The sequence below is a fragment of the Haliaeetus leucocephalus genome, unplaced genomic scaffold (genome assembly GCF_000737465.1).
Source record: "Haliaeetus leucocephalus isolate CR32 unplaced genomic scaffold, Haliaeetus_leucocephalus-4.0 Scaffold339, whole genome shotgun sequence".
Taxonomy (NCBI): domain Eukaryota; kingdom Metazoa; phylum Chordata; class Aves; order Accipitriformes; family Accipitridae; genus Haliaeetus; species Haliaeetus leucocephalus.
This window is the reverse complement of record NW_010972775.1, coordinates 11831822-11847149: the sequence shown is the minus strand read 5'-3', so window position 1 is coordinate 11847149 and position 15328 is coordinate 11831822. Positions and strand designations below refer to the sequence as shown.

At 38.8% G+C, this 15328-nt stretch overlaps 1 protein-coding gene across 1 annotated transcript in view; it reads left to right on the top strand.

The window, feature by feature from the left end:
- Window positions 1-15328, top strand: part of FBN1 (fibrillin 1) — a 144005-nt gene that overhangs the window by 112202 nt on the left and 16475 nt on the right. Inside the window, exons 42-52 of the mRNA XM_010571868.1 lie at window positions 1775-1900; window positions 2986-3108; window positions 6092-6217; window positions 7019-7135; window positions 7532-7660; window positions 7933-8052; window positions 8504-8629; window positions 10640-10789; window positions 13197-13262; window positions 14001-14117; window positions 14482-14601. Coding sequence (XP_010570170.1) covers window positions 1775-1900; window positions 2986-3108; window positions 6092-6217; window positions 7019-7135; window positions 7532-7660; window positions 7933-8052; window positions 8504-8629; window positions 10640-10789; window positions 13197-13262; window positions 14001-14117; window positions 14482-14601 — 1320 coding nt within the window. The remainder of the gene's footprint in view (window positions 1-1774; window positions 1901-2985; window positions 3109-6091; window positions 6218-7018; window positions 7136-7531; window positions 7661-7932; window positions 8053-8503; window positions 8630-10639; window positions 10790-13196; window positions 13263-14000; window positions 14118-14481; window positions 14602-15328) is intronic.

The following is a 15328-nucleotide window of genomic DNA, read 5'->3' as shown; positions in this document are numbered from 1 at the left end:
GAGATTTGTTTTCCCAATTATTTTTTTCATGGGAGGAATAACGACTAAACAGTGTAATGGAGTTCAACCCTCCGTTCAAATGAGCCTACAAACTTTCTGCCTAGCTCCTCCTAGCTGGCAGCAATGATAATTGCTGCTTGTAATCAAGGCAACATAAAGCTCCAAAGAAGCTGTAATCAGGCCTACTACATGAGCAGGGCACAGATACTGAGAATAAGAGGTCTGGGACTAAGGCCAACCAGCATTTGGTCTGAGAGGAATTAGGAGTCTTTCCTTCAAACGAAAGCAGAGATTTAATCTGACATTTCACATCAGTCCCCCTGTGTATTGGTTTGACACAAAAATCCTTTTTACTGCTCAGCTGCAATATTTCTTACATATGTTATTGTGTGTAACATTTGAATCGTGAGTAACAAATTGCAAAACAAAAAGAGGGAGAGAATGAGGAATTCTAAGACAAGGAGTTGAGTAAATCCCTAATGGGACTTCCTTTTGTTTTTATTCACACAAAAATGCAAATAAGAAGCAGATAATGTGCCTTGTAACAAACATAGGCAGCAGCATACAGGCAGTAATCAGGTGCTTTAGCATTAAGCTGTTGCTGTGATGCAGTGTTCAGCTAGTTAGATGGAAATAATTCTAGTAAAATGGGGATGTAATTTTTAAAGAAGTTACAGGAATGTATGGTATTTATTTTTTACCAGGTCATTGCTTAGAAGCAAAGTTCCCCCTTCTAGCTATTAACATTAGCTCAAATTGTTGCTGAGCCTCATCAAACTCGTTGGGCCATTCATCAGCATCAGCTGGGAGACCTTGGGTTATGCTAACATGCATATGTAAAAGCTGCATCTGTAGCAATCAATGTGTGTGCCAGGAGAGTTGCAGTCCCTTATATAATCAGAGGATTCAGAATTACAGAATCTAATGTAGGAAATGAAAGGTTTGATCCAGCAGCAAAATAAAAATAACCCAAAACATTATGTGATGGAAACTCATGTTAGTTGACAATTTACCACCATATTCTCTGTCTTATGTACATCAGTGCATGTGGCAATTTTTACTAAAGGGAGAGGGTTTGGGGGAGTCTCTGAACTCTCTCATGTTGTCAGAATATTAAAGATGTGTAACTTAAGGACCCAATAAGCAAGACACATAATTGTAATAGCAGCTGGGGTTTTTTCTGCCTAAATCAGTTACTTAATGCAGGTGTATATAGAGCATTGGCAAACCCTGGCTTCCTGGCTTAATAAATCTAATTAATAGCATGTTGGCAGCACTTCAGATGTTACCTGGCATTGGCACTTTCAAACTGTTACATAAAAACATGAAAGTCTTTTTCAGATTAGCAAGGGTAAAAACAGTGCAAAACTAATTCTGACAAGTGTTTGCATTCAGTCGTGCTCTCCTGTATTAAACCAAAGACAGTGACGTTCTCTCTGGCTTTTGCCGATAACTCCACTGTAACGCTCAGGAAAGTGAGGAGGTTCATCAGGGCTGTGGGTGGGAGACAGGAGGGAAGGACGTGTGCTACCCTCTGCATTCCTGTGTGGCAGGATATATCTTCACTACAGTGAAGAGTCAGAACCTGAGGATATATGAAATATCTACATTTCCACAGTTTGGAATGACTCACTGTCTATCGCAGTTGGGAACATTCTTATGCTCGCATTATGTTTGGTAATTCTCTTAAGGATAAATGCATAAGGACATATTATGTAGCAGAAGATTTCATGAAGTGCTGTTTACAAGTATTTAAAAAAATTTCTTCTTCCAGATATTGATGAATGCAGAGAGATTCCTGGAGTGTGTGAAAATGGGATCTGTATAAACATGGTTGGCAGCTTCCGATGCGAGTGTCCTGTGGGTTTCTTCTACAATGACAAGCTACTGATCTGCGAAGGTAGAGTGCTGATCTCATTCAGAGAAATGGGATTTCACCAGCTGGCAATTCAGACACTGGCAAATCTGATATACTTGCAAGTCCTCCTTAATGAGGGAAAAATACTGATACCAGTGTAATTATGTTAATTCAGACATGTAGAATTCTTTTGCATAGAAAATACCAGATTTTCCATCAGACACCTAAGGCCTTGAAGGAGCATGAGTCAGCAGTCATGGGAAGAAACATTGTTTTTCACATTTGACAGTAAAGCCAAGAAAAGAGTAGTAGTCTTGAGTCAGATCATGAGCACAATTTTTTTTTAATTGCAAGATATTTTTTTCTAATGGAACAAAGATTTCTGTAAATAATAAACACATGATGATTTCTTTCCAATTTAAACATTTCGTAACATTGTATTAGTTTAATGGAGAAACTAAAGTTTGAAACAGCAGTATGAATTGCCATCATTCTCTGGTGTGGGTTATGACTGCTGACAACATGGGTGCTGCAAGCAAGGCATTGAGAGCTTCGAGTAGGAGCATCTTCTGTATGCTGCTTCTAACTGAAACACAGTTACATTTCTAGGGAAATAAGGATATCTTTTTGCAGCATAAGTAAGGAAAATTGGTCAAAAATTTTTGCCTAAAATTTTGTGGTGATGTTTACATTGAAAGCTACTAATATCCAATAGGCATCTTGATGCTCTGTTATGATCAAGGGAGATTCTCATAATCTCCAGTGGAGATCTATGCAGACATAGCAGCTTACTTATTCTGATCACAGTCTTAAGATTGAAATCCACCCAAGTGAAGTGTTGCAGCAGGCCTTTCATGGGCTCTCCAACGCCTTCAGAAAACCATTATATAAATTTTCTAAATAGGAATGAATTTTACAAATGGAACATGTGGGTTTGGGGTCATTTCAGGGAGATACCTAAATGAAACCAAGTATCTACTTTTATCAGTATATTTATTTTTTCAGAATTAGGAAGAAATTCCTATATTTGGGTAAGGTAATACTCTTTACACTAAAAACAAGGTGGTTTTGGTGTCCTTCTAGTGCCAGCTTACCATAACAACCAAATTCCTTTTTTGTATTGACAGATATTGATGAATGCCAAAATGGACCAGTGTGTCAGCAGAATGCAGAATGTGTCAACACAGCTGGTAGCTATCGTTGTGACTGTAAACCTGGCTACAGGTTCACATCAACTGGCCGCTGCACTGGTGAGTACTTCTGGCTTGTTTGTGTGAGGGTCTGCAAAAAGTAGTAGATATTTTAAAAGAAGTCTAAAAAAATAATCTCTCCTCTTCAGAAAGATAGTATAGCCCAGGAGGCTCCAAGAATCCTCCTCTTAAAGCCTTTTAGGGCATCCCATAAACATTGTGGTAATTCCCAGAAGGCTGAAGGGCCCATCTCAGAGGCATAAATGAGAGTTAATCACCTAAGTAGGTGTTTGTCTTCCGCTTTATCCCACCAACAGCAAACATTTTTCTTTAGCCCATGTTGTGTCTAGGGAGGGAAGACCAATTGATTCACTACCTTTTGACTAACTATTTTCCGATACTAAAAATTAAGTTGCAGTCCTGACAGGGACCTTCCTCTGCATAAATTCTTTGATTTTCATTATAATTTCCTACATGTGTTTTAGCAATTTATTTGCCACTTGTATTTTTACAAATAATTCGCTGCTTGCTGCGGTGTCTGCTGATAAGGTGGACTTATCTGCTAGGCCATATGCAATAACTAACTTAAAAAGCTTATTGTTAAACTGCAGTTCTCTAATCTATTTGCTTTCTTACAATATCATAGACCAGAGAGGCCTTCATGTTATCTTGATTACTTGAAGAATTGCAGAGATTTTAAACACTGCTGTGGGCCAAGCAGCTGTAAATATAATATACATTTCTGAACAAAATAATAATACAACGGAAACTGGTAACACTTTCCTTGGGTTTTTGCTTCTGAGTACTGGAGTTTTAGGAAGTGGATTTTTCCCTGCAGTGTGGTTCTTCATTGTTTTATGTGACCCTTGAGGGAAAAGGGTGTACGGGCAACCAGAACACTACTATGAGAACTAAAACTTTGTTTTGTTAAGCTATGCAGTGGCACATGTAAATATTCAATATGTTCCTAATGTAATTGTTGTTGTTATGGGTTCATTAACAGCAGTACAGGAAGAGCCAGGGAAGGTTCTGATATGGGTTACAATACCAAACATGACTTGGCACAAACAGTAATACTTCCCTGTATTTTCCTCTGATTTTATAGTTAGTGAAAATAAAGTTACACAATTAGAGTCAAAATAAAAGTGGTTGATAAAGTACTTGATCCAGCAAAGTAAGGAAATTCCCAACCTCTCTGCTGAGAGCAAAGAGTGCTAAGCACCTTGCAGTGTTGGATCAGTCATGCTACTGCATGGAAAATGATCACACCCCAGTAGTTTATATGCTATTGAATCAAAACTGCTGTATCACAGCCACTAGTACTAAGACTACTGCATTTATCTTACTAGCAAAATAGCATTCTTCTGGTGCTACCTATTGTGGTATAATAAATAAATGTTCATATAAACTCTTTTTTGGCACTTAAGACAATTCTGCCTTCCGATTTTTAAAAAGCTACAATGTTCTCTGTTTACCCCAAAAGAAGTGACTTATCCCTGGGACTTTAACTCAGTATTCATTTGCCCACAGAGCACCAAAGAGAGTCATAGTTTTTCTTTCATCTCCACTCTCCTGAGTTGCGAAGATTAGGAGTTCTTAAGACAGCATGTTATCCAGCATTGGTTTTCTTTCTGCCTCCTTTAGACTCTAAATAGCAGCAGTATCATTAATAGCATTGGGAGAGCTTGGTCCTCAGTGAACACCCATCCAAAGTTACTAGTGGCCCCAATTGATGTACAGTAATCCTGGGAAAGGTGGCTATCAGGATTGTCTGTGTGCCAAGTAGAGTGTAGAGAAGAGGCAACAGAGGCAGGAAAACAAGATTTAGTACATGAAGTTCTTTGCAGTTAGGAACAACCTGACTCTTAGTTTTGCAATGAACTGGGAATGGTTTGGTAAGAAACTGCATCTGCTTTGCTTAGATTGCATGAAAAAGAAAATTACTGAACACTAAAATCTAATAGATTCTAATACAGGTGCTGCTTATGGCAGCATCTCAGTTGTCATATTTTGGAGCTGCAGCAGGTGAAACAACAGGTAGCATATTGAATCAAACCAGCTCTTGTTGGTGATGAGATCAACAGAAAGACCTCATTTGATCATGTTTCTGATTTGTCACAGAAAAAAATGTGCTGGACAGCGAACATTTTGGTTTTTAATATTTTGTTTTATTTACTGTTGATAGAATCCTGGATTCTGCCCGAAAGCATTCGTAACAAGAGTAGTAGGAAGCAGTCAGCTGTTGAACTAGTGTAATAGATGCCCTGCTATTGTAAGGCAGCATATCACATGGTGGCAGGATAGCTTTCCCCATCTCTCTGTAGAATTATGCAGTCAAGCGTTTGCTGCTGTTGGCAAAATATTTTCTGACTCCATATAGCAGTAACTCTTCTTGCTGTTTGAGCTTTGTCCGCTTTACAGGATCATTACATTGCATGAGAAGCATGGATGCTACAACACATATGTATACATGTACCCGTTTTATCTCTGCACAATGAGTAGATAAATCTACAATGCATTTTATCTCTCTGTAAGCTTAGTGAGAAAAGTGTGGGATTCATCTCCCTTTCTGTTTTCTATGATTTCTGTGAGTTAATCAAGCAATTTATGCTATAATCAAACATAGCTAAAAGCAAGTAGTTGTTTTCATGAGAAGGATACAAACTGTGAATTCTGTGTGGCTTTCACATCTGCTGCAGTCAATGTAGAACGCTCAGAAATCTCCCTATACAATTTCATGTAATTAATTCTACTTTTCAAAGCCATGGTGATGTGCTTTCCCTCCAGCAAGAATTTGTGTTTGGTAAATATCATTTTTACACTAAATTTTTTTCAGCTCCACTAATGTTGGAAAAGGTAGTTTACAAGCAAATAGGCCCATTTCTGAGATTTACTTAGTAATGCTTTTGTCATTAATAAATTAAAAATACTATTTTAGATTAGGGCCATGTACTGGATTCTAACTATCATGGTTGCTGCTAATACGTCTTTCCACCCCTGTAGTTTAGAGGCCTTAACTTTCACTGTGCCTCTTTGTTTTCAGATCGGAATGAATGTCAAGAAATTCCCAATATCTGCAGCCATGGGCAGTGTATTGACACTGTTGGAAGTTTCTACTGCATTTGTCACAATGGATTCAAGACCAATGATGACAGAACAATGTGTATAGGCAAGTATATAAAATTAAGCTGTACTTAGGCTTCCATTATGACAGTTAATTAAGTCTATCCTCTCTGTCATAAGGAGTTGTGTTACAAGAACTGAGATTGTGAGCCATTTACCACCAGGCAAAAGGTACAAAAACACCATCGCTGGCAATTAGAGATGACAGGAAGCTGATAATGAATGAAGAACATCTCATTATAGTAGAGTGAACCTTTAAAAATACATATCCTGTCTAATGAACTGCTAATGCTTTCATTTTTCAGTAAAATGTTCCATTCTTCTCAGAATTTTTGAAGCATCTTGTCTCATTTATTCCTTCAGGCAAGAAATTTAATAGATGAATATTGCAATGCAGCAATTGTATGCAGCCTGCTTGTTAACAGAGTAAGTGAAGGGTAGATGTCTTGCCAGAAGAGTGCCCTTTTCAGAAATGGAGTCATCTTCGTAAAGAAGGAAATTCTGTATTTAACCTGTTCACAGCTGTTAGTGTAGTGTCTGTTGTCTGAGCAAGATGAGGAGATTTCAGAATGCTTCTGATTAAAGATAGCTTAGACTTCCATTGGGAAGGGTGAGATAGGACCCACAGTAAGATAAATGATTGTTGGACCCTTCATTATTTTTGTAGATGTTAATATCAAGTGTATAAAGCTATGTAAAATCTTCTTTTTGGGAGATACAATAATCTTTTTCCCTTCTATTCACTCTGTTGGCAGTGGATTATTTCTCTGGCCTGTGGGACAGCTACAGGCTTTCCTTTTCCCATCAGTGATTAAAATTCTGGCTCCTTGTTTTTTCTCCTTTGTAGATATTAATGAGTGTGAGAGAGACGCCTGCGGCAACGGAACCTGCAGAAACACCATTGGCTCTTTCAACTGCCGCTGCAATTTGGGGTTCATCCTCTCACACAACAATGACTGCATAGGTAAGGAGTGCTGAGACTGGTTACATGTTTCTAAGACTTTCTACTTCTAATGAAACTACCATTAGTACCATCTTCTCTATCGAGTTAGGATCACACCTTGCGTGATTAAAGACAAAAACTGATTTCTTCAGTCTGAAAAAGGGCCTCTTTGATTAGGCACTCCTCACTTTTCTATAGCCAGTTTGCATGTGATATATGCCATTCTTTTTTTTTTACTCTTGCTTTGACAATTTTACAACATAGACCAATAGTGATATTTTCCCCTCACTTGCTTTTGAAACGGGATTATTTATGTGTTATCAGTTACCGTGCCAGTATAGCGGAAACAAATCTCACCTACCCAATTTCACTTGTTGTAGGTGTTCCTTACATATCTTTCAATGTTATTTTTCTTAGATGTTGACGAGTGTGCAAGTGGAAATGGAATGCTCTGCAGGAATGGTCAGTGTGTGAACACGATCGGGTCCTTTCAGTGTCTTTGCAATGATGGCTATGAGGTGGCTCTGGATGGAAGGACTTGTGTTGGTGAGTGCTTTCTTTTAGGGTAGGAAAAAAAGTGCAGCAAACCTGGAGGAGATACTCTTAGTAAAACAGTAGAAGAGGTCAGAGAAAACTGTCACACTATCATCATTGTACCTAGCAGAAGAAAACAATGACAAGAGGATGAGAAGAGGACTCTTCTGCTCCTAGGAAGTTCCACCATCAGTTTGATGGAATCAAAATTAAAGCAGCCTCAGCCACAGATTTATTGAGATAATAGCAATTATCTCAAATAAATTGACTTTCTTTTCTTTTAGATGTCAACGAGTGTGCACTGGAGCCTGGAAAATGCTCACCAGGCACATGTCAGAACTTGGATGGGTCATTCAGATGTATTTGTCCTCCTGGATATGTCCTGCAGAATGACAAATGTGAAGGTGTGTACAGAACAATTCTTCTGTCCCTTTTCTAGCTACTCACAGTTGTTACCTCTTCCCTCTGCATCTAAACATGAGTAATGTTTAGTCTTTTGTGGCAGTGTACAGTTCTGAACTGTAGCCACTAGTAAGTCACTAACTTCCCAGAAAAGGTCTCACCAACTTTTGTTTGAAACAGAACTACCTGATCTAATCCCAAGAAAAATCTAATCCCAGGCTGTTTGGTTGATGGTACATTGCTGAGATTTGCCCACTGGATGAGGATTTGAAAACTAACCCTGGATTTTTGCACCTGGATTTCTTGTTTCTCTTTCTGTCTGTTCTTTTTGTTTGACCTTTTTGTTTTTCAAATCTGTTAGATATCAGTGATGATGTAAGGTTACATTTTACATAGTACAGCTGCCAGTGTAAATGTTTTTATTTCTCATCTCTTTAATTACTTTTCTTAAAGACATTGATGAGTGTGTGGAACAGCCAGAAATTTGTGCCCTGGGCACTTGCAGCAACACTCCAGGCAGTTTCAAATGTCTGTGTCCAGAAGGCTTTGTGTTGTCTTCTACAGGAAGGCGATGCCAAGGTAAGTTCATTCCTATTTTCTAGCATTTCAAAATTTGTTTGCTGTTTTATAAAAGCCTTATTAGCTGCCTGTTTCTAATATAACAAGGAGACTCTGACTCAAACAGTGTTTTTCACAAGAAAACATGATAATTCTGTAGTTGGGGCCAGGTTCTGTCTCTCCCTACCATCTGTTTGTCATTAAAGAGAACATTGCAATAAAAGGGGCGAAGGTAATGTTAAATGCACCAGGTTAAGTGAGGAAATGATGTTCCCCTGCAGCCCTTTCTTGCACCCCTAGAAGAAATGTTGAGGCTACCTGGACTCTGTATAGGCTGTGGCACGTCTGACAGGGAGACGGAGCACGAACACAGGCAGGAGACTACTGCAATGCACTGCTAAAAGCAGCATTTCCAGGAATAAGGCTGTTCTGAGTACTTATCAAATTCACAATAACATTTGTTATATGCTATTCCTCTCCACAAATGTGTGGGTGGAAGAAAGATCAATGGAAAAAATTCTTAAACTGTGTTGTGTGGTCAGTAAACACCCATCTGCTTAGAAAAGTCTGAAGCATCTTTTGGCTTCTAGATTACCACATACACTGTTCAGAGCTTAAACATGGGCACTAAGACAGAGATCAGATGCTAAAAGCTGAACGTCTAGTAATGAAAAGCCACAGGTTAGTTTATTTTGTGGATAAAGAACAAGCACAGCAAATTAGGGAGTGAGTTATTTTAAAGACTTGAGAAATTATTAAATAGATACATCATTAAATGTCCTATACACGGTGTGCACAGTGGGAACCACAGATGACTAAGACCTTTATAAGGACGTCTGTAGTTAGGCTTGGCACAGAACAGTGATGCTTGTTGACACCATAGTGAGTTCTTCACTTCACAGTGGGCTATGTGAAACTGTGGTTTTGGTAAAAATGAATCCAACCTGCAGTGAACGTTCATCCAAGTCTCCAAACCACCATGCAGTTTGGCACAGTTACTTCACTCAACTTCAAGAAAGCAGCACGGCTGTTTTAGCTGTGCTTTTGTAGCTTGTGTAAATGAGGTTTCTTCAGTCTGAGGGTGTTCTCTTCAGGTAAGGAAAAAAGTCACAAAAAAACCCCAAGAAACAAAATCATAAAAAAGAATGTAGCCTATTCTCCCTTATGAACACAGACCACTGTTTCACACATAACATCAGAGGAAAATGTGTGTATGAACTTTGTGGGCTTCTCCCCATCCCCTGGAGAAGACTGGTGGTTTTGGTTTTGTTTTTTTTTTTTTCAAGTATCTCAGGCCAAACAAAGTTTTGTTTAAAACTTCCCATTACCTAGGACTTTTGTAAAATCTGGACATTGCCCAGCATTGACGCTGCAGCCGGAAAACTGGATGAGCAGCTGCTTCCACAACTGCCCTGTTGCTGTTCCCCTGCCAATGCAGGGAGCTGCCAGCTCTCTGCCTGCTGGGTGCTTGTGGTCTGTGATCTCAGCTCTGCTCCAGCATCCTGGTTACCCAGCCTAAGGGAGGAAAGTGTAGTGCCACTGGGCCAGGGTTTTTTGTGTGTACTTCAGGGAAGAATGAGGAAGGAAAGCGGTATTGAAAATTGCCTCTCATTTTAACACTACACCGTATTATCATTGCAAGTTGATTAAAATCTCTTGACTCAATTGATTCTTACTAATAATGGAATATAAATAAATTAAGCCACTATTCAGTTTTTAGAAAGAAGAGTGAGGGTAGTATGGGAGTACAGCACTTGCATCTCTGCTGGATAAAAGAGGAAAAACCCCTCCTTTTCCATGACTGAAGTAGAACACCCTATCCTATAGCTTTCCTTTACCGGGGCAGGGAGCTTCCCTCCCTCTTCACATCTTCCCCAGTCAGAGACAATAATGGTCCTTCTTGATAGACTCAGATGGAAGTTGGGTGTTTTGTTTGGGGGAGGGGCTCCTGTAATTTTGCAGTTAACACCTCTAAGAGAAAACTGTGCCAAAGTCACCCTAACTGCTCATAACAAGTTTTTCTCTGTGCAGATCTAAGAGTAAGTTACTGCTTTACCAAATTCGAAGATGGAAAATGTTCTGTACCGAAGTCCCGAAACCACTCCAAACAAGAGTGTTGCTGCGCCTTAAAGGGACAGGGATGGGGAGATCCCTGTGAACTCTGCCCAGAGGAAGCAGATGGTGCGTTATTGACCAGGTTACCTTACTGTCATGATGGCCTCTCAGAACTGAAAGAAGATTGGGATTCTTGTAAGAAGGAATTAGGAAAAATAATTTTCCAGAGGTTTTAAGAGGTTTAATTGTTTAACCCTAACAATTGTCATTGCTCTCTGTAAAGTAGATACCATTGCAGTCTCAAAAAACATATTCCTTGCATAGTCCAGTCTCAAGCTTGTTTGCTTATAGATTTGTTAGTATGATTGGGTGCTGAGTATTTTGCTCTGGAAGTGTCACGTACAGGAAGTGGAAAGTAGTAAGTAGGTCCTTGATAGGCTCTGAGTGGAAATACCTGCAAGACACAAATGGAATTCATCTAATTGTAAATAAGTATGGGAAGGGGTGCCATAAACATGAAATCTAATTAAAAAAAAACAACAAAACAGTCAAATTACATCCACATCTGAATCACTGTGTTACATTTTGGGACTACATTTTGTCATTAAAAAGATCTAAATTTGCAATCTTATCAATATGAATGACTTGCATAAATACCATGGAGTGACAAAACACAAGCCTTGATGAAGGAAAGCCTCCCTGGACTGTTGCCAAAGAAACTTTCCTTTGTTAGTATCCTTTGTAAGACCAAGTAACTAGGCATCAAGCAAATCAACAGACCTTTATACCATAATGGTGCAATTTGCTGAACGGACTTTAATTCATGCTGACAAATGTGGTTAACAGCATTACTGGTTTCAGCAATACATTGATACAGTTCACTTCATTAATAAGTCATGTAGATGTTTTGCAGACAATCCTCACAAAAGCCAAGGGAAGAAAAGAGAATCAGATGTGCCAGTTGCAATATTCCTCCTAGGCTTATTGCCTGTGCATGTTCCATTCTGTTGCCCTGGAACATTTGAACCAAAGTCAGTTGGAAAAGCATGGTATACATCGCAGCATTTCATTTAAGTGTCAGCTCATATATTTTTCACAGTCCAAACTGTTCTGAAAGGATGGTATCAAGGCCATTTTTCTCATCTTTTAAAAAAGAAATAGCTTTAAGATATCCGAGTCTGGGAAGTTTATGTCTTGGCATGTCACGGACAGTGGAATCATTTCTTTTTTAAAAAAAAAAACCAACTCAGTTGTTATCTCATGCGTGTTCTCCATTGCATGCTATCTGAATGCAGGCTGGTAACCTCAAACACATGTGCCACCTCAGTCTCCTTTGGAAGGCTTGAGCAACAGGCAGGTTTTGTGCTGCCCAGCTGCACAGGGCTGTTTCTCACTCAGAGCCTAGCAGTGTGCCGGACACTGATACTTTCAGTGGAGGTGTGCATCTACATTTAGTTCTATTTTGTTCAACCTCATCAAAGATCAGCTAATGTATTTCAACTAAAGAAAGCGTAACATTTGTTATGTCTATGACTGTATTCTACTGCTGCACTGTAAACCTCTTTGCAGCCTACTGCATTTGCAAAAGAAAAAGCGAAATCTTGTCAAGGGTTCTGTGATGTTCTGAGCATGGTTAGTAGAGAATATGGCTCAGCAGCATCTTGAGATGGTTTGAATTACAGTCCTGTGTGCATCCATCTGCTCAAGATGTGGTTTAGAGGAGAGAGGTGGAAGGTTAGTTTCAGTTGCAAGACTTGAATTTTTTTTGTGTGTCAGACCCAAAAGTAGAGGAGGTTCTGAAGCTGAAGGGCCTTTATGATTACATGCATCCTTATTGCATTTTGGTCCACCAGAATGGAAATTTAGGATTTCTTATTTATTCTAATGCAAGAATTTACCAGGTGATTTGCACAGGTAAGGAAGTACATGATTTCTGCAACAAAAAATAGAGAGTGACTTGTTCTCAAAAGAATTACATCATCTTTGTATCTTCAAAAGCCACACAGAAAACCTTGTGGATTTGGAAACTGAGTGGTGACTTCACTCTAAGCTGAACCCAGAAATTTTACTTTCAGCCTACCTATAATAAAATTATTACTTACTCTAGAGATAGAGATTGGCATCCTTTAAGGAGCCACTAAGTGGTGACTATAGATTTAATTGTGTCTTCTTCAGAAAATCTAGGAAATATTTCATTTACAACAGAAAAGAATGCAGTCACTAGTACTGATACTTTAAAAGTGGAAATATTGCATTAGTTTGCTCCTAAAAGGAAGTTAAATAATGCTAATTATTTACAGGATTTTACATATATACATACAGGAGATCAGATGAAATGTAAAGTGAGCATAGAGTTTTTACGTGAATGTAAGATTAAATTACAAGTTTATACATTTACATACTATATTTCTGGACCTGAACATGAGGAGGATGAATTGGTATTGGTGGTTACTTGAGTAGCTCATGAGTAATGCTGATCACCAAGATAGAATTTAACATGGTTTGATTTTATTATTTTTATTTTTTTTAACAGAGGCATTCAGACAGATTTGTCCATTTGGAATTGGCATCCTTGTTGGACCTGGTGATGCAAGATTGGGTAAGTGCCGAACTACATGATGCTGTTGTTGCATCAGTATGCCATTTTCTACCCATGAGCCATACTCCCTTTCAATTGAGAATAACACCTCTGCAACTATTTCCAAGAGCCATGAACTGTGGAAACTTCTGTACTTTTTTTGTTTTTCAATTATTCATACCAATTTTAAATTCAAGCTCGAATATCTTATAAATCAGAAATTAAACTTCTTTTAGAGTAGCTTATTTTGCTTTTTAATTTATGCTGAGCAGACTTGCTAGGAAACTTATGTAGGATCTAGAGAATGGTTCACATAGCATACCTGTCTTTTCTTATACAATATATATAGCCTGTTTACAGTAAATGGTTTTAATCCTCCAGAAGTGCAAGTCACAGTTTCCCAGATCCATTCAGTACATTCTGTTCTCTCCCAAGACAAACAGCACTTCAGCCTTACTGGCAAAAGTTGTCATTTAAGGAGCGCTGGATGACTACTGCTTTTCATATCTACTCTTCTCCGTATAGACCCAGTCGGAGAGGATTTTTATCTGACATTTAGAATCAGTTTCTTTTCTGCATTCTGAAAGCTGGCCTGCAAGACAGTTTCTGTGCCCTCATCCTAATACCAAAATTCAAATATTAGTATTTTTTTGCAATCTCAGGAATATTTCTTGCCAGAGCAACACTTGTTTTTTGAGAGAAGTCTAAAAGCATATGAAGTCAGTTGCACTTACTGTGTTGTTTGTATTTCTGGTTAAGATGTGGATGAGTGCCTTGATCCAGATAACTGTAAATTTGGGCAGTGTATCAACACAGATGGGTCTTTCCGCTGTGAATGTCCGTATGGTTACATCCTACAAGGAGCTCAATGTGTGGGTAAGTATAACTGTTTCATCTTCCATTTTAAAGAATCTCCTGAATTGCTAAGTATGGCATTAAGGACTAGCGGGGTTATATTATTCTAACATTGTGGAGTCACCATCCCCCCTGGTGCTTAAAACCTGCCAGGGCAGGGCCTGAGCAATCTGCTCCAAGTTGGTCCTGCTCTGGCTGAGTGTTTGACTCGATAACCTCTAGTGATCCCAAATTATGCTAGGAGCCTGTGACTAATTCAGTAACTGAAGTTAGTTCTTGGATTTTGTATGTTTGTATTTTTTTGGTTGTACATTGACAACATAGATTTCACACCTTTTTGGTTGAGTATAACCATGTATTCTTGCCTTGATTTAACTGCTTGCAGATACTGATGAATGTGCTGTTGGAAACCCGTGTGGAAATGGAACTTGCAGGAATGTGGTGGGAGGTTTTGAATGCACCTGCGTTGAGGGGTTTGAGCCAGGACCGATGATGACCTGTGAAGGTGAGACTCCCATGTGTGAAGGACTGTCTTTGTTGTGTGCTGAAACAGCTTCCTGATTTAGGAAAGAATTTAGGAGACTAAAGCAGCTTAAAAAAAAAAATATGGACATTCAGAACAACGCATCTTTATCTGAAACAGAAAAATAGGTTCCTCCTTCTTGTATCTACCTTGAACTGTGGTACCTTTTTCTAACTGGAGGTTGGGTGAAAAGGCTTTCTGGTGGTATCTGCTAAGGGACTGCCCAGAGAGGAGCATGCTGGGGTACAATCTCTCCAGAACAGTCCCCAGAAATGCAGCTTGTTGTGTGTATGGTTTTTGTTTACCTCCTAGATGACCCTTGAGTGAAGAGAGTCACTGTGGATGATGAAAATAGAAAATGAGCTGCTTGGGTTTGTTAGGGAAGAAACAGGGAACAAAACAGAATGTAAATACAGTATTAGACAATTACCATGGTACCCCTAGGTTGAATATTTTTCATGCTTTCATCTCTTATTTCAAAAATAAAAATCTGAAAATGCACAAAGAAGGGAGGAGTAAGGAAGATCAGAGTTATAGAAGGGGCACACAGAAAATTAATTAGACTAGAATTTTTCAGTGTGGAAAATGTGGTTGAAGAGATACATGATGTAAATTTAAAAAGCCACAAGTGGTAAAGGTACCAAAAATAGAGGGAACATGTTAGACAAACCAAAGCAAACATTTTTATATGCATAGTACTTACTTCAGT